Source organism: Oncorhynchus keta, chromosome 20 (genome assembly GCF_023373465.1).
Source record: "Oncorhynchus keta strain PuntledgeMale-10-30-2019 chromosome 20, Oket_V2, whole genome shotgun sequence".
In the NCBI taxonomy this organism is placed as follows: domain Eukaryota; kingdom Metazoa; phylum Chordata; class Actinopteri; order Salmoniformes; family Salmonidae; genus Oncorhynchus; species Oncorhynchus keta.
Window position 1 is genome coordinate 42,734,849 of NC_068440.1, and position 24,883 is coordinate 42,759,731.

The 24,883-nt window shown below is 54.0% G+C and overlaps 1 protein-coding gene and 2 long non-coding RNA genes across 4 annotated transcripts in view; 1 reads left to right on the top strand and 2 right to left on the bottom strand.

Moving 5' to 3' along the window:
* Positions 1-24,883, top strand: part of LOC118382164 (protein FAM91A1) — a 129,209-nt gene that overhangs the window by 74,646 nt on the left and 29,680 nt on the right. The window contains exons 16-20 of the mRNA XM_052473170.1: positions 2,607-2,758; positions 9,824-9,958; positions 11,026-11,139; positions 11,563-11,635; positions 12,280-12,426. Of these exons, the coding sequence (XP_052329130.1) occupies positions 2,607-2,758; positions 9,824-9,958; positions 11,026-11,139; positions 11,563-11,635; positions 12,280-12,426 (621 nt within the window). The remainder of the gene's footprint in view (positions 1-2,606; positions 2,759-9,823; positions 9,959-11,025; positions 11,140-11,562; positions 11,636-12,279; positions 12,427-24,883) is intronic.
* Positions 786-1,499, bottom strand: LOC127910040 (uncharacterized). The gene is made up of 3 exons (XR_008073714.1): positions 1,391-1,499; positions 1,093-1,180; positions 786-809 (listed from the first exon to the last, which is right to left on the bottom strand). It is a non-coding gene; the product is annotated as an uncharacterized LOC127910040 (long non-coding RNA).
* On the bottom strand, positions 3,787-5,296 carry LOC127910039 (uncharacterized). 2 transcript variants are annotated; one of them, XR_008073713.1, is made up of 3 exons: positions 5,195-5,296; positions 4,391-4,570; positions 3,787-4,031 (listed from the first exon to the last, which is right to left on the bottom strand). It is a non-coding gene; the product is annotated as an uncharacterized LOC127910039 (long non-coding RNA). The 2 variants fall into 2 exon arrangements; XR_008073712.1 differs by lacking the exon at positions 5,195-5,296 and adding an exon at positions 4,925-5,029.

Sequence of the window (24,883 nt, forward strand, 5' to 3'; positions counted from 1 at the left end):
CCTCTCCTCAGTCCCCATCCACCCTCTCCTCAGTCCCCATCCACCCTCTCCTCAGTCCCCATCCACCCTCTCCTCCGTCCCCATCCAACCTCTCCTCCGTCCCCATCCAACCTCTCCTCAGTCCCCATCCACCCTCTCCTCAGTCCCCATCCACCCTCTCCTCCGTCCCCATCCACCCTCTCCTCCGTCCCCATCCAACCTCTCCTCAGTCCCCATCCAACCTCTCCTCAGTCCCCATCCACCCTCTCCTCAGTCCCCATCCACCCTCTCCTCCGTCCCCATCCACCCTCTCCTCCGTCCCCATCCACCCTCTCCTCCGTCCCCATCCACCCTCTCCTCCGTCCCCATCCACCCTCTCCTCGGTCTCCATCCATCCAACTTCTCCTCGGTCTCCATCCATTCAACCTCTCCTCGGTCCCCGTCCAACCTCTCCTCGGTACCCAGCCAACCTCTCCTCGGTCCGTCCCCATCCAACCTCTTCTCGGCCCCCATTCCCCCTCTCCTCAGTCCCCATTTCCCCTCTCCTCAGTCCCCATTTCCCCTCACCTCAGTCCCCATTTCCCCTCACCTCAGTCCCCATTTCCCCTCACCTCAGTCCCCATTTCCCCTCACCTCAGTCCCCATTTCCCCTCACCTCAGTCCCCATCCACCCTCTCTCCGGTCCCCGTCCAACCTCTCCTCGGTCCCCATCCAACCTCTCCTCGGTCCGTCCCCATCCACCCTCTCCTCGGTCCCCATTCCCCCTCTCCACAGTCCCCACCCAACCTCTCCTCTGTCCTCATCCAACCTCTCCTCTGTCCTCATCCAACCTCTCCTCTGTCCCCACCCAACCTCTCCTCGGTCCCCATCCAACCTCTCCTCGGCCCCATCCAACCTCTCCTCGGTCCCCATCCAATCTCTCCTCGGTCCCCATCCAATCTCTCCTCGGTCCCCATCCACCCTCTCCTCGGTCCGTCCCCTTCCAACCTCTCCTCGGTCCGTCCCCTTCCAACCTCTCCTCGGTCCGTCCCCACCCAACCTCTCCTCGGTCCGTCCCCTTCCAACCTCTCCTCGGTCCGTCCCCACCCAACCTCTCCTCGTTCCCCATCCAACCTCTCCTCTGTCCCCATCCAACCTCTCCTCTGTCCCCATCCAACCTCTCCTCGGTCCCCATCCAACCTCTCCTCGGTCCCCATCCAACCTCTCCTCAGTCCGTCCCCACCCAACCTCTCCTCGTTCCCCATCCAACCTCTCCTCGGTCCCCATCCACCCTCTCCTCGGTCCGTCCCCTTCCAACCTCTCCTCGGTCCGTCCCCTTCCAACCTCTCCTCTGTCCCCATCCAACCTCTCCTCTGTCCCCATCCAACCTCTCCTCGGTCCCCATCCAACCTCTCCTCGGCCCCCATCCAACCTCTCCTCAGTCCGTCCCCACCCAACCTCTCCTCGTTCCCCATCCAACCTCTCCTCTGTCCCCATCCAACCTCTCCTCGGTCCCCATCCAACCTCTCCTCGGTCCCCATCCACCCTCTCCTCAGTCCCCATCCACCCTCTCCTCGGTCCCCATCCAACCTCTCCTCGGTCCCCATCCAACCTCTCCTCAGTCCGTCCCCACCCAACCTCTCCTCGTTCCCCATCCAACCTCTCCTCTGTCCCCATCCAACCTCTCCTCGGTCCCCATCCAACCTCTCCTCGGTCCCCATCCACCCTCTCCTCAGTCCCCATCCACCCTCTCCTCAGTCCCCATCCACCCTCTCCTCAGTCCCCATCCAACCTCTCCTCGGTCCCCATCCACCCTCTCCTCAGTCCCCATCCACCCTCTCCTCAGTCCCCATCCACCCTCTCCTCAGTCCCCATCCAACCTCTCCTCAGTCCCCATCCACCCTCTCCTCGGTCCCCATCCAACCTCTCCTCTGTCCCCATCCAACCTCTCCTCCGTCCCCATCCACCCTCTCCTCAGTCCCCATCCACCCTCTCCTCAGTCCCCATCCACCCTCTCCTCAGTCCCCATCCACCCTCTCCTCTGTCCCCATCCAACCTCTCCTCTGTCCCCATCCAACCTCTCCTCAGTCCCCATCCAACCTCTCCTCGGTCCCCATCCAACCTCTCCTCGGTCCGTCCCCTTCCAACCTCTCCTCGGTCCGTCCCCTTCCAACCTCTCCTCGGTCCGTCCCCACCCAACCTCTCCTCGTTCCCCATCCAACCTCTCCTCGGTCCCCATCCAACCTCTCCTCGGTCCGTCCCCATCCACCCTCTCCTCGGTCCCCATCCAACCTCTCCTCGGTCCCCATCCTCGGTCCCCAGGCCTCGCTCTGCTGTGAGAGTCTGCTACATCTGATTGGTCCGTGTGTGATTGACCCCCAGGCCTCGCTCTGCTGTGAGAGTCTGCTGCATCTGATTGGCCCGTGTGCGATTGACCCCCCCTGGACTCGCTCCACTGTGAGAGTCTGCTGCATCTGATTGGTCCGTGTGTGATTGGTCTGTGTGTGATTGACCCCCCCTCTGGCCTCGCTCTGCTGTGAGAGTCTGCTGGGTCTGATTGGTCCGTGTGTAATTGGTCCGTGTGTGATTGACCCCCCAGGCCTCCTGCTGCATCTGATTGGTCCGTGTGTGTGTGATTGACCCCCCAGGCCTCCCTCTGGATATGCTCCGCTGTGAGAGTCTGCTGGGTCTAGACCAGGCCACCTGCAGCCGTGTCCTCAACAAGAACTACAAACTACTGGTCTCCATGGCACCGCTCAGCAACGAGATCCGACCTATCAGCAGCTGCACGCCTCCTCAGGTACACACTGGTCCCTCTTCCCAGCCCCGCCTCTCACCACCTCCCTCTTCACAGCCCCGCCTCTCACCACCCCCTCTCACCACCCCCAACTTCACAGTCCCCTCCCCTCTCACCACCTCCAACTTCACAGCCCCTCCTCTCACCACCCTCTCACCACCCCCAACTTCACAGCCCCATCCTCTCACCACCCCCAACTTCACAGCCCCTCCTCTCACCACCTCCCTCTTCACAGCCCCGCCCCACCACCCCCAACTTCCCCACAGCCCCTCCTCTCACCACCTCCCTCTTCCCCAGCCCCTCCTCTCACCACCCCCAACTCTCCCCAGCCCCTCCTCTCCCCACCTCCCTCTTCCAGCCCCGCCCCTCCTCTGTCCCAACTTCACAGCCCAGCCTCTCACCACCTCCCCCTCTTCACAGCCCCGCCTCTCACCCCACCTCCCTCTTCACAGCCCCGCCTCTCACCACCCCCAACTTCCCAGCCCCTCCTCTCACCACCTCCATCTTCACAGCCCCTCCTCTCACCACCTCCAACTTCACAGCCCCTCCTCTCACCACCTCCCTCTTCACAGCCCCGCCCCATCAACACCCCCCCCTTCACAGCCCCGCCCCATCAACACCCCCAACTTCACAGCCCCGCCTCTCACCACCTCCCTCTTCACAGCCCCTCCTCTCACCACCCCCAACTTCACAGCCCCTCCTCTCACCACCTCCAACTTCACAGCCCCTCCTCTCACCACCCCCAACTTCACAGCCCCTCCTCTCACCACCCCCAACTTCACAGCCCCTCCTCTCACCACCCCCAACTTCACAGCCCCTCCTCTCACCACCCCCAACTTCACAGCCCCTCCTCTCACCACCCCCACTTCACAGCCCCGCCTCTCACCACCCCCAACTTCACAGCCCCTCCTCTCACCACCCCCAACTTCACAGGCCCTCCTCTCACCACCTCCCTCTTCACAGCCCCGCCTCTCACCACCCCCAACTTCACAGCCCCGCCTCTCACCACCCCCAACTTCACAGCCCCGCCTCTCACCACCCCCAACTTCACAGCCCCTCCTCTCACCACCTCCCTCTTCACAGCCCCTCCTCTCACCACCTCCCTCTTCACAGCCCCTCCTCTCACCACCCCCAACTTCACAGCCCCTCCTCTCACCACCCCCAACTTCACAGCCCCTCCTCTCACCACCCCCAACTTCACAGCCCCTCCTCTCACCACCTCCCTCTTCACAGCCCCTCCTCTCACCACCCCCAACTTCACAGCCCCTCTCACCACCTCCCTCTTCACAGCCCCGCCTCTCACCACCTCCCTCTTCACAGCCCCGCCTCTCACCACCCCCAACTTCACAGCCCCTCCTCTCACCACCCCCAACTTCACAGGCCCTCCTCTCACCACCTCCCTCTTCACAGCCCCGCCTCTCACCACCCCCAACTTCACAGCCCCTCCTCTCACCACCCCCAACTTCACAGGCCCTCCTCTCACCACCTCCTCTTCACAGCCCCGCCTCTCACCACCCCCAACTTCACAGCCCCGCCTCTCACCACCCCCAACTTCACAGCCCCGCCTCTCACCACCCCCAACTTCACAGCCCCGCCTCTCACCACCCCCAACTTCACAGCCCCTCCTCTCACCACCTCCCTCTTCACAGCCCCTCCTCTCACCACCTCCAACTTCACAGCCCCTCCTCTCACCACCTCCCTCTTCACAGCCCCTCCTCTCACCACCCCCAACTTCACAGCCCCTCCTCTCACCACCCCCAACTTCACAGCCCCTCCTCTCACCACCCCCAACTTCACAGCCCCTCCTCTCACCACCTCCCTCTTCACAGCCCCTCCTCTCACCACCCCCAACTTCACAGCCCCTCTCACCACCTCCCTCTTCACAGCCCCTCCTCTCACCACCCCCCTCTTCACAGCCCCTCCTCTCACCACCCCCAACTTCACAGCCCAGCCTCTCACCACCCCCAACTTCACAGCCCCTCCTCTCACCACCTCCAACTTCACAGCCCCGCCTCTCACCACCTCCCTCTTCACAGCCCCGCCTCTCACCACCCCCAACTTCACAGCCCCTCCTCTCACCACCCCCAACTTCACAGCCCCTCTCACCACCTCCCTCTTCACAGCCCCGCCTCTCACCACCTCCAACTTCACAGCCCCTCCTCTCACCACCCCCAACTTCACAGCCCCTCCTCTCACCACCCCCAACTTCACAGCCCCTCCTCTCACCACCCCCAACTTCACAGCCCCTCCTCTCACCACCCCCAACTTCACAGCCCCTCCTCTAACCACCCCCAACTTCACAGCCCCTCCTCTCACCAACCCCAACTTCACAGCCCCGCCTCTCACCACCTCCCTCTTCACAGCCCCGCCTCTCACCACCCCCAACTTCACAGCCCAGCCTCTCACCACCCCCAACTTCACAGCCCCTCCTCTCACCACCCCCAACTTCACAGCCCCTCCTCTCACCACCCCCAACTTCACAGCCCCTCCTCTCACCACCCCCAACTTCACAGCCCCTCCTCTCACCACCCCCAACTTCACAGCCCCTCCTCTCACCACCCCCAAATTCACAGCCCCTCCTCTCACCACCCCCAACTTCACAGCCCCGCCTCTCACCACCCCCTCTCACCACCCCCAACTTCACAGCCCCTCCTCTCTCCTGTCTCTCTGACTAACAGGACATGTTGCCGTGGTGGATCAGTACCAGTCAGGAGGGAGGATCAGTACCAGTCAGGAGGGAGGATCAGTACCAGTCAGGAGGGAGGATCAGCACCAGTCAGGAGGGAAGATCAGTACCAGTCAGGAGGGAGGATCAGTACCAGTCAGGAGGGAGGATCAGTACCAGTCAGGAGGGAGGATCAGCACCAGTCAGGAGGGAGGATCAGTACCAGTCAGGAGGGAGGATCAGCACCAGTCAGGAGGGAGGATCAGTACCAGTCAGGAGGGAGGATCAGTACAAGTCAGGAGGGAGGATCAGTACCAGTCAGGAGGGAGGATCAGCACCAGTCAGGAGGGAGGATCAGTACCAGTCAGGAGGGAGGATCAGTACCAGTCAGGAGGTAGGATCAGCACCAGTCAGGAGGGAGGATCAGTACCAGTCAGGAGGGAGGATCAGTACCAGTCAGGAGGGAGGATCAGCACCAGTCAGGAGGGAGGATCAGCACCAGTCAGGAGGGAGGATCAGTACCAGTCAGGAGGGAGGATCAGTACCAGTCAGGAGGGAGGATCAGTACCAGTCAGGAGGGAGGATCAGTACCAGTCAGGAGGGAGGATCAGCACCAGTCAGGAGGGAGGATCAGTAACAGTCAGGAGGGAGGATCAGTACCAGTCAGGAGGGAGGATCAGTAACAGTCAGGAGGGAGGATCAGCACCAGTCAGGAGGGAGGATCAGCACCAGTCAGGAGGGAGGATCAGTACCAGTCAGGAGGGAGGATCAGCACCAGTCAGGAGGGAGTATCAGCACCAGTCAGGAGGGAGGATCAGTACCAGTCAGGAGGGAGGATCAGTACCAGTCAGGAGGGAGGATCAGTACCAGTCAGGAGGGAGGATCAGTACCAGTCAGGAGGGAGGATCAGCACCAGTCAGGAGGGAGGATCAGCACCAGTCAGGAGGGAGGATCAGCACCAGTCAGGAGGGAGGATCAGCACCAGTCAGGAGGGAGGATCAGCACCAGTCAGGAGGGAGGATCAGCACCAGTCAGGAGGGAGGATCAGCACCAGTCAGGAGGGAGTATCAGCACCAGTCAGGAGGGAGGATCAGCACCAGTCAGGAGGGAGGATCAGTACCAGTCAGGAGGGAGGATCAGTACCAGTCAGGAGGGAGGATCAGTACCAGTCAGGAGGGAGGATCAGTACCAGTCAGGAGGGAGGATCAGTACCAGTCAGGAGGGAGGATCAGTACCAGTCAGGAGGGAGGATCAGTACCAGTCAGGAGGGAGGATCAGTACCAGTCAGGAGGGAGGATCAGTACCAGTCAGGAGGGAGGATCAGTACCAGTCAGGAGGGAGGATCAGTACCAGTCAGGAGGGAGGATCAGTACCAGTCAGGAGGGAGGATCAGTACCAGTCAGGAGGGAGGATCAGCACCAGTCAGGAGGGAGGATCAGCACCAGTCAGGAGGGAGGATCAGCACCAGTCATGAGGGAGGATCAGTACCAGTCAGGAGGGAGGATCAGCACCAGTCAGGAGGGAGGATCAGCACCAGTCAGGAGGGAGGATCAGCACCAGTCAGGAGGGAGGATCAGCACCAGTCAGGAGGGAGGATCAGCACCAGTCAGGAGGGAGGATCAGCACCAGTCAGGAGGGAGGATCAGCACCAGTCAGGAGGGAGGATCAGCACCAGTCAGGAGGGAGGATCAGCACCAGTCAGGAGGGAGGATCAGCACCAGTCAGGAGGGAGGATCAGCACCAGTCAGGAGGGAGGATCAGCACCAGTCAGGAGGAGGATCAGTACCAGTCAGGACGGAGGATCAGTACCAGTCAGGAGGGAGGATCAGCACCAGTCAGGAGGGAGGATCAGCACCAGTCAGGAGGGAGGATCAGCACCAGTCAGGAGGGAGGATCAGCACCAGTCAGGAGGGAGGATCAGTACCAGTCAGGAGGGAGGATCAGTACCAGTCAGGAGGGAGGATCAGCACCAGTCAGGAGGGAGGATCAGCACCAGTCAGGAGGGAGGATCAGCACCAGTCAGGAGGGAGGATCAGCACCAGTCAGGAGGGAGGATCAGCACCAGTCAGGAGGGAGGATCAGTACCAGTCAGGAGGGAGGATCAGTACCAGTCAGGAGGGAGGATCAGTACCAGTCAGGAGGGAGGATCAGTACCAGTCAGGAGGGAGGATCAGTACCAGTCAGGAGGGAGGATCAGTACCAGTCAGGAGGGAGGATCAGTACCAGTCAGGAGGGAGGATCAGTACCAGTCAGGAGGGAGGATCAGTACCAGTCAGGAGGGAGGATCAGCACCAGTCAGGAGGGAGGATCAGCACCAGTCAGGAGGGAGGATCAGCACCAGTCAGGAGGGAGGATCAGCACCAGTCAGGAGGGAGGATCAGCACCAGTCAGGAGGGAGGATCAGCACCAGTCAGGAGGGAGGATCAGCACCAGTCAGGAGGGAGGATCAGCACCAGTCAGGAGGGAGGATCAGCACCAGTCAGGAGGGAGGATCAGTACCAGTCAGGAGGGAGGATCAGTACCAGTCAGGAGGGAGGATCAGTACCAGTCAGGAGGGAGGATCAGCACCAGTCAGGAGGGAGGATCAGCACCAGTCAGGAGGAGGATCAGCACCAGTCAGGAGGGAGGATCAGCACCAGTCAGGAGGGAGGATCAGCACCAGTCAGGAGGGAGGATCAGTACCAGTCAGGAGGGAGGATCAGTACCAGTCAGGAGGGAGGATCAGTACCAGTCAGGAGGGAGGATCAGTACCAGTCAGGAGGGAGGATCAGTACCAGTCAGGAGGGAGGATCAGTACCAGTCAGGAGGGAGGATCAGTACCAGTCAGGAGGGAGGATCAGCACCAGTCAGGAGGGAGGATCAGCACCAGTCAGGAGGGAGGATCAGTACCAGTCAGGAGGGAGGATCAGTACCAGTCAGGAGGGAGGATCAGCACCAGTCAGGAGGGAGGATCAGCACCAGTCAGGAGGGAGGATCAGCACCAGTCAGGAGGGAGGATCAGTACCAGTCAGGAGGGAGGATCAGTACCAGTCAGGAGGGAGGATCAGTACCAGTCAGGAGGGAGGATCAGTACCAGTCAGGAGGGAGGATCAGTACCAGTCAGGAGGGAGGATCAGTACCAGTCAGGAGGGAGGATCAGTACCAGTCAGGAGGGAGGATCAGTACCAGTCAGGAGGGAGGATCAGTACCAGTCAGGAGGGAGGATCAGCACCAGTCAGGAGGGAGGATCAGCACCAGTCAGGAGGGAGGATCAGCACCAGTCAGGAGGGAGGATCAGCACCAGTCAGGAGGGAGGATCAGCACCAGTCAGGAGGGAGGATCAGTACCAGTCAGGAGGGAGGATCAGCACCAGTCAGGAGGGAGGATCAGCACCAGTCAGGAGGGAGGATCAGCACCAGTCAGGAGGGAGGATCAGCACCAGTCAGGAGGGAGGATCAGCACCAGTCAGGAGGGAGGATCAGCACCAGTCAGGAGGGAGGATCAGCACCAGTCAGGAGGGAGGATCAGTACCAGTCAGGAGGGAGGATCTGGCTCCAGCTAATTGAACACTGAGCTGACCCCATCCTTGGCTGGCTCCAGCTAATTGAACACTGAGCTGACCCCATCCTTGGCTGGCTCCAGCTAATTGAACTCTGAGCTGACCCCATCCTTGGCTGGCTCCAGCTAATTGAACACTGAGCTGACCCCATCCTTGGCTGGCTCCAGCTAATTGAACACTGAGCTGACCCCATCCTTGGCTGGCTCCAGCTAATTGAACTCTGAGCTGACCCCATCCTTGGCTGGCTCCAGCTAATTGAACTCTGAGCTGACCCCATCCTTGGCTGGCTCCAGCTAATTGAACACTGAGCTGACCCCATCCTTGGCTGGCTCCAGCTAATTGAACTCTGAGCTGACCCCATCCTTGGCTGGCTCCAGCTAATTGAACACTGAGCTGACCCCATCCTTGGCTGGCTCCAGCTAATTGAACACTGAGCTGACCCCATCCTTGGCTGGCTCCAGCTAATTGAACTCTGAGCTGACCCCATCCTTGGCTGGCTCCAGCTAATTGAACACTGAGCTGACCCCATCCTTGGCTGGCTCCAGCTAATTGAACACTGAGCTGACCCATCCTTGGCTGGCTCCAGCCCATCCTTGGCTGGCTCCAGCTAATTGAACACTGAGCTGACCCCCATCCTTGGCTGGCTCCAGCTAATTGAACACTGAGCTGACCCCATCCTTGGCTGGCTCCAGCTAATTGAACTCTGACTACCAGATCCTTGGCTGGCTCCAGCTAATTGAACACTGAGCTGACCCCATCCTTGGCTGGCTCCAGCTAATTGAACTCTGAGCTGACCCCATCCTTGGCTGGCTCCAGCTAATTGAACACTGAGCTGACCCCATCCTTGTTGTTGTTCCCCTTGCAGCACATTGGGCCAGCCATCCCCGAGGTGAGCTCCATCTGGTTCAAGCTCTATCTGTACCATGTGACGGGCCAGGGTCCTCCCTCCCTGCTGCTGTCCAAGGGCTCCAGGCTCCGGAAACTACCAGATATCTTCCAGGTCAGTCTATAGAAACTACCAGACTGCTTCCAGGTCAGTCTATAGAAACTACCAGACTGCTTCCAGGTCAGTCTATAGAAACTACCAGACTGCTTCCAGGTCAGTCTATAGAAACTACCAGACTGCTTCCAGGTCAGTCTATAGAAACTACCAGACTGCTTCCAGGTCAGTCTATAGAAACTACCAGACTGCTTCCAGGTCAGTCTATAGAAACTACCAGACTGCTTTCAGGTCAGTCTATAGAAACTACCAGACTGCTTCCAGGTCAGTCTATAGAAACTACCAGACTGCTTTCAGGTCAGTCTATAGAAACTACCAGACTGCTTCCAGGTCAGTCTATAGAAACTACCAGACTGCTTCCAGGTCAGTCTATAGAAACTACCAGACTGCTTTCAGGTCAGTCTATAGAAACTACCAGACTGCTTTCAGGTCAGTCTATAGAAACTACCAGACTGCTTCCAGGTCAGTCTATAGAAACTACCAGACTGCTTCCAGGTCAGTTTTAACTGTCCAATATTCTGTGGACTGGTTTCACAGACATACATTAATCTTTGTCTTGGACTAAAAATATAATTCAAAGGAGAACTTCTGCCTTAGTCTCGGACTTGGCCTTAGTCTCGGACTTGGTCTTAGTCTCGGACTTGGCCTTAGTCTCGGACTTGGTCTTAGTCTCGGACTTGGCCTTAGTCTCGGACTTGGCCTTAGTCTCGGACTTGGCCTTAGTCTCGGACTTGGCCTTAGTCTCGGACTTGGCCTTAGTCTCGGACTTGGCCTTAGTCTCGGACTTGGCCTTAGTCTCGGACTTGGCCTTAGTCTCGGACTTGGCCTTAGTCTCGGACTTGGCCTTAGTCTCGGACTTGGCCTTAGTCTCGGACTTGGCCTTAGTCTCGGACTTGGCCTTAGTCTCGGACTTGGCTTTATCTCTGTCTGGGAGACCACTGGTCCTTGCTGTTAAGCCTTCTACCTGTCATCAGAAAGACCAACTCCAGTAAACCAATTATTGCATCAAAATACAGTTTCTCTGGTTGTGAGGATCCCTGGTGATTAATATGTTGTATGAGTTCCAGGTCTATGACAGGTTGCTGATCACTTCCTGGGGTCACGACCCTGGTGTGGTACCTTCGTCTAACGTGCTGACCATGCTCAATGACGCCCTCACACACTCCGCTGTACTCATACAGGTAAGAGACACATACACACCCGAGTGGTGCAGTGGTCTAAGGCTATGCATCTCAGTGCGAGAGGCATCACTACAGACAGCCTGGTTCGATTCCAGGCTGTATCACAGTGGTCTAAGGTTCTGCATCTCAGTGCTAGAGGCGTTTTAAGACCCTGGTTCAGCGGTCTAAGGTACTACATCTCAGTGCTAGAGGCATCACTACAGACAGCCTGGTTCGATTCCAGGCTGTATCACAACCGGCCGTGATCGGGAGTCCCATAGGGCGGCGCAGAATTGGCCCAGCGTTGTCCGAGTTTGGCCGGTGTAGGCAGTCATTGTAAATAAAAATGTGTTCTTCACTGACCTGCCTAGTTAAATAAAGGTTAAATAAAAATATATCTAATTTAACCACAGGTTTGTAACGTAAGTCTCTCTGGGTCCACAGGGCCATGGGCTGCAGGGTCATGGAGAGACAGTTCACGTCCCCTTCCCGTTTGACCGGGAGGATCTCAAAGGAGGTAGCTGGTTCTCAAGCTGCTGTAGTTGATGCACTGCTATCTACAGTGCCTTGTGAAAGTATTCGGCCCCCTTGAACTTTGCGACCTTTTGCCACGTTTCAGGCTTCAAACATAAAGATATAAAACTGTATTTTTTTGTGATTTTCAACAAGTGGGACACAATCATGAAGTGGAACAACATTGGATCATTCAGAGATCCTCACTGAACTTCTGGAGAGAGTTTGCTGCACTGAAAGTAAAGGGGCTGAATAATTTTGCACGCCCAATTTTTTCAGTTTTTGATTTGTTAAAAAAGTTTGAAATATCCAATAAATGTCGTTCCACTTCATGATTGTGTCCCACTTGTTGTTGATTCTTCACAGAATAATTCAGATTTATATCTTTGTGTTTGAATCCTGAAATGTGGCAAAAGGTCGCAAAGTTCAAGGGGGCCGAATACTTTCGCAAGGCACTTGTATCTGAGCCTGCAGAACTGATGATCATATCTGATAATCAAGTCAGCGACCTGTTGCTTTCTCAAGCCCTCTCTTCTGTTGAATTTGGTTGACTACAAGAAGTGGCACGTTAGAAGTATCACATGTAAGAGTTGATGTACAAATATTTCTGCGTAAACCTAGTTGAACCCTTTCTGCCCCCCCCCACAGAGTTCTCCTCCTCCAACATGTGTGTCCACAAGGCCCTGCTGCTGCTGAGGGAGAAGGTGGATCTGGAGCACCAGTGTGGTTACATCACCATGCTCAACCCCAACAACAGGCACCGCAGGAGGGCCAGCGAGAGCTCCGACGGCAGGGGTGAGTGGAGTGGAGGACCGGGGTGGGATTGGGGGTAGGATCAGACGGCAGGGGTGGGTGGAGTGGAGGACCGGGGTGGGATTGGGGGTAGGATCAGACGGCAGGGGTGGGTGGAGTGGAGGACCGGGGTGGGATTGGGGGTAGGATCAGACGGCAGGGGTGGGTAGTGGTGCAGGGTGGGAGTAGGTCTGATGGCAGGTGGGTAACAGTAACAGGGTAGGGTGGACAAGAGGAAGGTTACTGTGTCTTTTCAGTGACATTTACCAAGGTATTGATGCACTAACTATCTGCTAAGCAGCACCTGGCCAGGAGAAACTCAGGTGGATGGGAAAGACTCCTGGCCCTGAAGAAGCAGGAGACCCATAACTAATGAGGAGGGCAGTCTGGTTGGTATCCTGGGTTCTGCTCCCTAAGCTGGAGGGCAGTCTGGTTGGTATCCTGGGTTCTGCTCCCTAAACTGGAGGGCAGTCTGGTTGGTATCCTGGGTTCTGCTCCCTAAGCTGGAGGGCAGTCTGGTTGGTATCCTGGGTTCTGCTCCCTAAGCTGGAGGGCAGTCTGGTTGGTATCCTGGGTTCTGCTCCCTCAGCTGGAGGGCAGTCTGGTTGGTATCCTGGGTTCTGCTCCCTAAGCTGGAGGGCAGTCTGGTTGGTATCCTGGGTTCTGCTCCCTAAGCTGGAGGGCAGTCTGGTTGGTATCCTGGGTTCTGCTCCCTAAGCTGGAGGGCAGTCTGGTTGGTATCCTGGGTTCTGCTCCCTAAGCTGGAGGGCAGTCTGGTTGGTATCCTGGGTTCTGCTCCCTAAGCTGGAGACCCAGAACTAATGAGGAGGGCAGTCTGGTTGGTATCCTGGGTTCTGCTCCCTAAGCTGGAGGGCAGTCTGGTTGGTATCCTGGGTTCTGCTCCCTAAGCTGGAGGGCAGTCTGGTTGGTATCCTGGGTTCTGCTCCCTAAGCTGGAGGGCAGTCTGGTTGGTATCCTGGGTTCTGCTCCCTAAACTGGAGGGCAGTCTGGTTGGTATCCTGGGTTCTGCTCCCTAAGCTGGAGGGCAGTCTGGTTGGTATCCTGGGTTCTGCTCCCTAAGCTGGAGGGCAGTCTGGTTTGTATCCTGGGTTCTGCTCCCTAAACTGGAGGGCAGTCTGGTTGGTATCCTGGGTTCTGCTCCCTAAGCTGGAGGGCAGTCTGGTTGGTATCCTGGGTTCTGCTCCCTAAGCTGGAGTGCAGTCTGGTTGGTATCCTGGGTTCTGCTCCCTAAACTGGAGGGCAGTCTGGTTGGTATCCTGGGTTCTGCTCCCTAAACTGGAGACCGAGAACTAATGAGGAGAGCAGTCTGGTTGGCATCCTGGGTTCTGCTCCCTAAACTGGAGACCCAGAACTAATGAGGAGAGCAGTCTGGTTGGCATCCTGGGTTCTGCTCCCTAAGCTGGAGGGCAGTCTGGTTGGTATCCTGGGTTCTGCTCCCTAAGCTGGAGGGCAGTCTGGTTGGCATCCTGGGTTCTGCTCCCTAAGCTGGAGGGCAGTCTGGTTGGCATCCTGGGTTCTGCTCCCTAAGCTGGAGACCCAGAACTAATGAGGAGAGCAGTCTGGTTGGCATCCTGGGTTCTGCTCCCTAAGCTGGAGGGCAGTCTGGTTGGTATCCTGGGTTCTGCTCCCTAAGCTGGAGGGCAGTCTGGTTGGCATCCTGGGTTCTGCTCCCTAAGCTGGAGGGCAGTCTGGTTGGCATCCTGGGTTCTGCTCCCTAAGCTGGAGACCCAGAACTAATGAGGAGAGCAGTCTGGTTGGCATCCTGGGTTCTGCTCCCTAAGCTGGAGGGCAGTCTGGTTGGTATCCTGGGTTCTGCTCCCTAAGCTGGAGGGCAGTCTGGTTGGTATCCTGGGTTCTGCTCCCTAAGCTGGAGACCCAGAACTAACGAGGAGAGCAGTCTGGTTGGCATCCTGGGTTCTGCTCCCTAAACTGGAGACCCAGAACTAATGAGGAGGGCAGTCTGGTTGGCATCCTGGGTTCTGCTCCCTAAGCTAGAGGGCAGTCTGGTTGGCATCCTGGGTTCTGCTCCCTAAGCTGGAGAGCAGTCTGGTTGGTATCCTGGGTTCTGCTCCCTAAGCTGGAGGGCAGTCTGGTTGGTATCCTGGGTTCTGCTCCCTAAGCTGGAGGGCAGTCTGGTTGGTATCCTGGGTTCTGCTCCCTAAGCTGGAGGGCAGTCTGGTTGGTATCCTGGGTTCTGCTCCCTAAACTGGAGGGCAGTCTAGTTGGTATCCTGGGTTCTGCTCCCTAAACTGGAGGGCAGTCTGGTTGGTATCCTGGGTTCTGCTCCCTAAGCTGGAGAGCAGTCTGGTTGGTATCCTGGGTTCTGCTCCCTAAGCTGGAGGGCAGTCTGGTTGGTATCCTGGGTTCTGCTCCCTAAGCTGGAGGGCAGTCTGGTTTGTATCCTGGGTTCTGCTCCCTAAACTGGAGGGCAGTCTGGTTGGCATCCTGGGTTCTGCTCCCTAAGCTGAAGGGCAGTCTGGTTGGCATCCTGGGTTCTGCTCCCTAAGCTGAAGGGCAGTCTGGTTGGCATCCTGGGTTCTGCTCCCTAAGCTGGAGGGCAGTCTGGTTTGTATCCTGGGTTCTGCTCCCTAAGCTGGAGGGCAGTCTGGTTGGCATCCTGGGTTCTGCTCCCTAAGCTGGAGGGCAGTCTGGTTGGTATCCTGGATTCTGCTCCCTAAGCTGGAGGGCAGTCTGGTTGGCATCCTGGATTCTGCTCCCTAAGCTGGAGGGCAGTCTGGTTGGCATCCTGGGTTCTGCTCCCTAAGCTGGAGGGCAGTCTGGTTGGTATCCTGGGTTCTGCTCCCTAAACTGGAGGGCAGTCTGGTTGGTATCCTGGGTTCTGCTCCCTAAACTGGAGGGCAGTCTGGTTGGTATCCTGGGTTCTGCTCCCTAAACTGGAGGGCAGTCTGGTTGGTATCCTGGGTTCTGCTCCCTAAACTGGAGGGCAGTCTGGTTTGTATCCTGGGTTCTGCTCCCTAAACTGGAGGGCAGTCTGGTTGGCATCCTGGGTTCTGCTCCCTAAGCTGGAGGGCAGTCTGGTTGGTATCCTGGGTTCTGCTCCCTAAGATGGAGGGCAGTCTGGTTGGCATCCTGGGTTCTGCTCCCTAAGCTGGAGGGCAGTCTGGTTGGTATCCTGGGTTATGCTCCCTAAGATGGAGGGCAGTCTGGTTGGCATCCTGGGTTCTGCTCCCTCAGCTGGAGGGCAGTCTGGTTGGCATCCTGGGTTCTGCTCCCTCAGCTGGAGGGCAGTCTGGTTGGTATCCTGGGTTCTGCTCCCTAAGCTGGAGGGCAGTCTGGTTGGTATCCTGGGTTCTGCTCCCTAAGCTGGAGGGCAGTCTGGTTGGTATCCTGGGTTCTGCTCCCTAAGCTGGAGGGCAGTCTGGTTGGCATCCTGGGTTCTGCTCCCTCAGCTGGAGGGCAGTCTGGTTGGTATCCTGGGTTCTGCTCCCTAAGCTGGAGGGCAGTCTGGTTGGTATCCTGGGTTCTGCTCCCTAAGCTGGAGGGCAGTCTGGTTGGTATCCTGGGTTCTGCTCCCTAAGCTGGAGGGCAGTCTGGTTGGTATCCTGGGTTCTGCTCCCTAAGCTGGAGGGCAGGAGCACTACTTTAGACCAGGAGTTCTACTAGCTATATGGAATTATTTTAAGAATGTCAAACCCATTTAGCCATTTGATTATGAATTTTAAGAGCCCTTGAAGTATTAAAAAATATATATATTTGATGAAAAATTGAATTGTATCTATTTGCCCGTACAAATGCATTGAAGAACAGATTCACTACATAGACCAACATATATTATTGGCACTAAACTCTCTTAATATATAATTCCCTTCATTTTTTTAAACTGGTACCGGGGGACCTTCAGATGAGTCTTGTGATTCTTGTGGGCGTCCTACAGCAAAACGTTCAACATGTTCGCGAGAGTCTCACCTTTCCATATTAGTGTGTTGCCCACACTGTTGGGACGCTACAGACAGAAGTTGGCAGGTCAGCTGTGCCGACTTCCGACGAGTCCCAGGACACTTGTGGGGGTCATAGAGCAACACGGAGAACACCGTCGTGTTCGCGAGAGTCTCATCTTTCCATAGAGGGGCCAAACCGTTTGTTCGCTACAGACATTTTCGTGAGAAGACCGGCATGTCTCGTGGTCTGACAAACACCGCTCCAGCTCTGCCACCTTTCACCAGAAGTGCGACATTGGCGTATGCAGCACATCCAATGCAAAAGAACAGCCATCAGTCGGGTTTAATGGTACCAGTGGCCATCAGTCTGGTTTAATGGTACCAGTAGCCATCAGTCTGGTTTAATGGTACCAGTAGCCATCAGTCTGGTTTAATGGTACCAGTAGCCATCAGTCGGGTTTAATGGTACCAGTAGCCATCAGTCTGGTTTAATGGTACCAGTAGCCATCAGTCTGGTTTAATGGTACCAGTAGCCATCAGTCTGGTTTAATGGTACCAGTAGCCATCAGTCTGGTTTAATGGTACCAGTAGCCATCAGTCTGGTTTAATGGTACCAGTAGCCATCAGTCTGGTTTAATGGTACCAGTAGCCATCAGTCTGGTTTAATGGTACCAGTGGCCATCAGTCTGGTTTAATGGTACCAGTGGCCATCAGTCGGGTTTAATGGTACCAGTAGCCATCAGTCTGGTTTAATGGTACCAGTGAGGTAACCCATCAGTCTGGTTTAATGGTACCAGTAGCCATCAGTCTGGTTTAATGGTACCAGTAGCCATCAGTCTGGTTTAATGGTACCAGTGAGGTAACGATAGCCATCAGTCTGGTTTAATGGTACCAGTAGCCATCAGTCTGGTTTAATGGTAGCAGCGAGGTAACGATAGCCATCAGTTTGGTTTAATGGTAGCAGTGAGGTACCAGTAGCCATCAGTCTGGTTTAATGGTACCAGCGAGGTAACGATGGCCATCAGTCTGGTTTAATGGTACCAGTGAGGTAACGATAGCCATCAGTCTGGTTTAATGGTACCAGTAGCCATCAGTCTGGTTTAATGGTACCAGTGAGGTAACGATAGCCATCAGTCTGGTTTAATGGTACCAGTAGCCATCAGTCTGGTTTAATGGTACCAGCGAGGTAACGATAGCCATCAGTCTGGTTTAATGGTACCAGCGAGGTAACGATAGTCATCAGTCTGGTTTAATGGTACCAGCGAGGTAACGATGGCCATCAGTCTGGTTTAATGGTACCAGTAGCCATCAGTCTGGTTTAATGGTAGCCATCAGTCTGGTTTAATGGTACCAGATAGCCATCAGTCTGGTTTAATGGTACCAGTGGCCATCAGTCTGGTTTAATGGTACCAGTGGCCATCAGGTTTAATGGTACCAGTAGCCATCAGTCTGGTTTAATGGTACCAGTGAGGTAACGATAGCCATCAGTCTGGTTTAATGGTACCAGGTAGCCATCAGTCTGGTTTAATGGTACCAGTAGCCATCAGTCTGGTTTAATGGTACCAGTGAGGTAACGATAGCCATCAGTCTGGTTTAATGGTACCAGTAGCCATCAGTCTGGTTTAATGGTACCAGTGAGGTAACGATGGCCATCAGTCTGGTTTAATGGTACCAGTAGCCATCAGTCTGGTTTAATGGTACCAGTGAGTAAGATGGCCATCAGTCTGGTTTATTGGTACCAGCGAGGTAGCCATCAGTCTGGTTTAATGGTACCAGTAGCCATCAGTCTGGTTTAATGGTACCAGTGAGGTAACGATGGCCATCAGTCTGGTTTAATGGTACCAGTAGCCATCAGTCTGGTTTAATGGTACCAGCGAGGTAACGATAGCCATCAGTCTGGTTTAATGGTACCAGTAGCCATCAGTCTGGTTTAATGGTACCAGTGAGCGATGGCCATCAGTCTGGTTTAATGGTACCAGTAGCCATCAGTCTGGTTTAATGGTACCAGTGAGGTAACGATGGCCATCAGTCTGGTTTATTGGTACCAGCGCCAGGGTAACGATAGCCATCAGTCTGGTTTAATGGTACCAGTAGCCATCAGTCTGGTTTAATGGTACCAGTGAGGTAACGATGGCCATCAGTCTGGTTTAATGGTACCAGTAGCCATCAGTCTGGTTTAATGGTACCAGTGAGGTAACGATGGCCATCAGTCTGGTTTAATGGTACCAGTAGCCATCAGTCTGGTTTAATGGTTCCAGTGAGGTAACGATAGTCATCAGTCTGGTTTAATGGTACCAGTAGCCATCAGTCTGGTTTAATGGTACCAGTAGCCATCAGTCTGGTTTAATGGTACCAGTAGCCATCAGTCTGGTTTAATGGTACCAGTGAGGTAACGATAGCCATCAGTCTGGTTTAATGGTACCAGTAGCCATCAGTCTGGTTTAATGGTACCAGTAGCCATCAGTCTGGTTTAATGGTACCAGTGAGGTAACGATAGTCATCAGTCTGGTTTAATGGTACCAGTAGCCATCAGTCTGGTTTAATGGTACCAGTAGCCATCTGTCTGGTTTAATGGTACCAGTAGCCATCAGTCTGGTTTAATGGTACCAGTGAGGTAACGATAGCCATCAGTCTGGTTTAATGGTACCAGTAGCCATCAGTCTGGTTTAATGGTACCAGTAGCCATCAGTCTGGTTTAATGGTACCAGTAGCCATCAGTCTGGTTTAATGGTAACAGTAGCCATCAGTCTGGTTTAATGGTACCAGTAGCCATCAGTCTGGTTTAATGGTACCAGTGAGGTAACGATAGCCATCAGTCTGGTTTAATGGTACCAGTAGCCATCAGTCTGGTTTAATGGTACCAGTAGCCATCAGTCTGGTTTAATGGTACCAGTAGCCATCAGTCTGGTTTAATGGTACCAGTAGCCATCAGTCTGGTTTAATGGTACCAGTAGCCATCAGTCTGGTTTAATGGTACCAGTAGCCATCAGTCTGGTTTAATGGTACCAGTAGCCATCAGTCTGGTTTAATGGTACCAGTAGCCATCAGTCTGGTTTAATGGTACCAGTAGCCATCAGTCTGGTTTAATGGTACCAGTAGCCATCAGTCTGGTTTAATGGTACCAGTAGCCATCAGTCTGGTTTAATGGTACCAGTAGCCATCAGTCTGGTTTAATGGTACCAGCGAGGTAACGATAGCCATCAGTCTGGTTTAATGGTACCAGTAGCCATCAGTCTGGTTTAATGGTACCAGCGAGGTAACGATAGCCATCAGTCTGGTTTAATGGTACCAGTAGCCATCAGTCTGGTTTAATGGTACCAGTAGCCATCAGTCTGGTTTAATGGTACCAGTAGCCATCAGTCTGGTTTAATGGTACCAGTAGCCATCAGTCTGGTTTAATGGTACCAGTGAGGTAACGATGGCCATCAGTCTGGTTTAATGGTACCAGCGAGGTAACGATAGCCATCAGTCTGGTTTAATGGTACCAGTAGCCATCAGTCTGGTTTAATGGTACCAGCGAGGTAACGATAGCCATCAGTCTGGTTTAATGGTACCAGCGAGGTAACGATGGCCATCAGTCTGGTTTAATGGTACCAGTGAGGTAACGATAGCCATCAGTCTGGTTTAATGGTACCAGCGAGGTAACGATGGCCATCAGTCTGGTTTAATGGTACCAGCGAGGTAACGATGGCCATCAGTCTGGTTTAATGGTACCAGTAGCCATCAGTCTGGTTTAATGGTACCAGCGAGGTAACGATGGCCATCAGTCTGGTTTAATGGTACCAGCGAGGTAACGATGGCCATCAGTCTGGTTTAATGGTACCAGCGAGGTAACGATAGCCATCAGTCTGGTTTAATGGTACCAGCGAGGTAACGATAGCCATCAGTCTGGTTTAATGGTACCAGCGAGGTAACGATAGCCATCAGTCTGGTTTAATGGTACCAGTAGCCATCAGTCTGGTTTAATGGTACCAGCGAGGTAACGATGGCCATCAGTCTGGTTTAATGGTACCAGCGAGGTAACGATAGCCATCAGTCTGGTTTAATGGTACCAGCGAGGTAACGATAGCCATCAGTCTGGTTTAATGGTGCCATCAGTCTGGTTTAATGGTACCAGCGAGGTAACGATGGCCATCAGTCTGGTTTAATGGTACCAGTAGCCATCAGTCTGGTTTAATGGTACCAGCGAGGTAACGATAGCCATCAGTCTGGTTTAATGGTACCAGCGAGGTAACGATGGCCATCAGTCTGGTTTAATGGTACCAGCGAGGTAACGATAGCCATCAGTCTGGTTTAATGGTACCAGCGAGGTAACGATAGCCATCAGTCTGGTTTAATGGTACCAGCGAGGTAACGATAGCCATCAGTCTGGTTTAATGGTACCAGCGAGGTAACGATGGCCATCAGTCTGGTTTAATGGTGCGAAGTAACGATAGCCATCAGTCTGGTTTAATGGTACCAGCGAGGTAACGATAGCCATCAGTCTGGTTTAATGGTGTTAAGGTACCAGTGAGGTAACGATAGCCATCAGTCTGGTTTAATGGTGTTAAGGTACCAGTGAGGTAACGATAGCCATCAGTCTGGTTTAATGGTGTTAAGGTACCGATAGCCATCAGTCTGGTTTAATGGTGTTAAGGTACCAGTGAAGTAACGATAGCCATCAGTCTGGTTTAATGGTGTTAAGGTACCAGTGAGGTAACGATAGCCATCAGTCTGGTTTAATGGTGTTAAGGTACCAGTGAGGTAACGATAGCCATCAGTCTGGTTTAATGGTGTTAAGGTACCAGTGAGGTAACGATAGCCATCAGTCTGGTTTAATGGTACCAGTAGCCATCAGTCTGGTTTAGTGGTGTTAAGGTACCAGCGAGGTAACGATGGCCATCAGTCTGGTTTAATGGTGTTAAGGTACCAGCGAGGTAACGATGACCATCATTCTGGTTTAATGGTACCAGTGAGGTAACATAGCCATCAGTCTGGTTTAATGGTGTTAAGGTACCAGTGAGGTAACGATGACCATCAGTCTGGTTTAATGGTGTTAAGGTACCAGTGAGGTAACGCTAGCCATCAGTCTGGTTTAATTGCAGCGTTCCTGTTGCTAATTGTTTCTCTCATCATCATGATGTCACCCCAGCCTCCTACTTCCTCTTACCTACAAAAGATGGCGTTAAATATGTATTATAAAAGTTAAGAGTTCATTAAGAGGTGCATGTGCGTACCGATAGGATACATGGGGTGTCAGTACCTCCGTTTTGTACCGACAAACTGTGGTTCTATGTAGAAACCAGACCAACATATCCCCAAGCAGCTGGGAGAGTGTGAGCGATCAGTTATGTACAACAGCGAACCAATCAGTTCGTAAAGTGGTGCGGCGACACAATTCTAACAAGGCATGACTTCCCTCAGAGGAAAAGACGAGGAACAACTTGGAGATGCAAGTGAGAGTAATGAACAGTTAAATACTATCAAGGAAAACATAGCTAAAATGCTCTCAATGCACACCAAAACAAACAAACTGTTAGACTCTGTTATTATACAAGTAGATTCACTAAAAAGAAAGTAGAAACTATTGTGTGCATGAATGAACAAGACAAGGCATGTGCATGAATGAACAAGACAAGGCATGTGCATGAATGAACAAGACAAGGCATGTGCATGAATGAACAAGACAACAAAATACCTTTTGGAAACAAAGCTGCACATTTTAGAAGATGAATTGGACCAGCAAGCAAACAGAATGAGATGAAACATGACAATATTGTCCTTACCGGAAGACGAGCAAGAAGGAGACCTTTCCAGCTACGTTGTCAAACTAATGTCAGAGGAACTTGACGTGGGTATATCACCAGAAGATCTGAAATGATGCCATCGGATCGGGATGAAACAGAGGAATGCTATATACCCACGCCTGGTCATCTTCGAACTGTGGAACTATCAGACCAAAAAAAACATGAGGGCACAGGGGAGAAAGGAGATCAAAATCCACAGCCGGTCCATTCGATTTGTCCAGGACCTGTCTGCTAAACTGAGAGAGGGACGCAAGGAATACATTCCGATCAGACATTAAATGGAGGGAAAGGGAATTAAGTCTCAACGGCAGTGCTGTGGGTATGGAAGGCGCGCAGGATGGAATTCAGAAGTGTCGATGAAGCTCTAATCAAGCTACAAGAAACCTTTCCAGTTTGGAGGAGGAGAGTCCCCTGCTCTGAGAAGAGGACGAGGTAGGAAACCTTTCCAGTTTGAAGGAGGAGAGTGCCCTGCTCTGAGAAGAAGACGAGGTAGGAAACCTTTCCAGTTTGAAGGAGGAGAGTGCCCTGCTCTGAGAAGAAGACGAGGTAGGAAACCTTTCCAGTTTGAAGGAGGAGAGTGCCCTGCTCTGAGAAGAGGACGAGGTAGGAAACCTTTCCAGTTTGAAGGAGGAGAGTGCCCTGCTCTGAGAAGAAGACGAGGTAGGAAACCTTTCCAGTTTGAAGGAGGAGAGTGCCCTGCTCTGAGAAGAGGACGAGGTAGGAAACCTTTCCAGTTTGAAGGAGGAGAGTCCCCTGCTCTGAGAAGAGGACGAGGTAGGAAACCTTTCCAGTTTGAAGGAGGAGAGTGCCCTGCTCTGAGAAGAGGACGAGGTAGGAAACCTTTCCAGTTTGAAGGAGGAGAGTGCCCTGCTTTGAGAGTGGAAACCCTTTGAAGGAGGAGAGTCTCTGAGAAGACGAGGTAGGAAACCTTTCCAGTTTGAAGGAGGAGAGTGCCCTGCTCTGAGAAGAGGACGAGGTAGGAAACCTTTCCAGTTTGAAGGAGGAGAGTGCCCTGCTCTGAGAAGAAGACGAGGTAGGAAACCTTTCCAGTTTGAAGGAGGAGAGTGCCCTGCTCTGAGAAGAGGACGAGGTAGGAAACCTTTCCAGTTTGAAGGAGGAGAGTGCCCTGCTCTGAGAAGAGGACGAGGTAGGAAACCTTTCCAGTTTGAAGGAGGAGAGTGCCCTGCTCTGAGAAGAGGACGAGGTAGGAAACCTTTCCAGTTTGAAGGAGGAGAGTCCCCTGCTCTGAGAAGAGGACGAGGTAGGAAGCCTTTCCAGTTTGAAGGAGGAGAGCCCCCTGCTTTGAGAAGAGGATGAATTTGAAAAAAAATGATGTGCGCACTACAGTTATGGCCAAAAGTTTTGAGAATGACACAAATATGAATTTTCACAAAGTCAGCAGACTTTGTATGATGGCAATTTGCATATACTCCAGAATGTTATGAAGAGTGATCAGATGAATTGCAATTACTTGCAAAGTCCCTATTTGTCATGCAAATAAAATGAATCCCCCCCAAAACATTTCCACTACATTTCAGCCCTGCCACAAAAGGACCAGCTGACATCACGTCAGTGATTCTCTCGTTAACACAGGTGTGAATGTTGACGAGGACAAGGCTGAAAATCACTCTGTGATGCTGATTGAGTTCAAACAGCTTCAAAAGGAGGGTGGTACCTGGAATCGTTGTTCTTCCTCTGTCAACAATGGTTACCTGCTTTGCACAAAAAGGCCTTCACAGGCAAGGATATTGCTGCCAGTAAGATTGCACCTAAATCAACCATTTATCGGATCATCAAGAACTTCAAGGAGAGCTGTAGGGTATATGATGGGCGGGAATGGATGAGAAAGTCGATGGATGGAAGTATGCCTGAGAGGTAGGGAGGGTAGGAGAAGATGGGAGGTTGGGACAAGCTTGGCTGGGGTGGGTAAGGATGGGCAAGGATGGGAGGTTGGAACAAGCTTGACTCCCGTGGGTAAGGGTGGGAGGTTGGGACAAGCTTGACTCCCGTGGGTAAGGATGGGAGGTTGGAACAAGCTTGACTCCCGTGGGTAAGGGTGGGCAAGGATGGGAGGTTGGAACAAGCTTGACTCCCGTGGGTAAGGGTGGGAGGTTGGGACAAGCTTGACTCCCGTGGGTAAGGATGGGAGGTTGGAACAAGCTTGACTCCCGTGGGCAAGGGTGGGCAAGGATGGGAGGTTGGAACAAGCTTGACTCCCGTGGGTAAGGGTGGGCAAGGATGGGAGGTTGGAACAAGCTTGACTCCCGTGGGTAAGGGTGGGAGGTTGGAACAAGCTTGACTCCCGTGGGTAAGGATGGGAGGTTGGAACAAGCTTGACTCCCGTGGGTAAGGATGGGAGGTTGGAACAAGCTTGACTCCCGTGGGTAAGGGTGGGCAAGGATGGGAGGTTGGAACAAGCTTGACTCCCGTGGGTAAGGGTGGGAGGTTGGGACAAGCTTGACTCCCGTGGGTAAGGATGGGAGGTTGGAACAAGCTTGACTCCCGTGGGTAAGGGTGGGCAAGGATGGGAGGTTGGAACAAGCTTGACTCCCGTGGATAAGGGTGGGAGGTTGGGACAAGCTTGACTCCAGTGGGTAAGGGTGGGCAAGGATGGGAGGTTGGGATAAGCTTGACTCCCGTGGGTAAGGATGGGAGGTTGGGACAAGCTTGACTTAGGTGGGTAAGGGTTTGCAAAGATGGGAGGTTGGGACAAGCTTGACTCCAGTGGGTAAGGGTTTGCAAAGATGGGAGGTT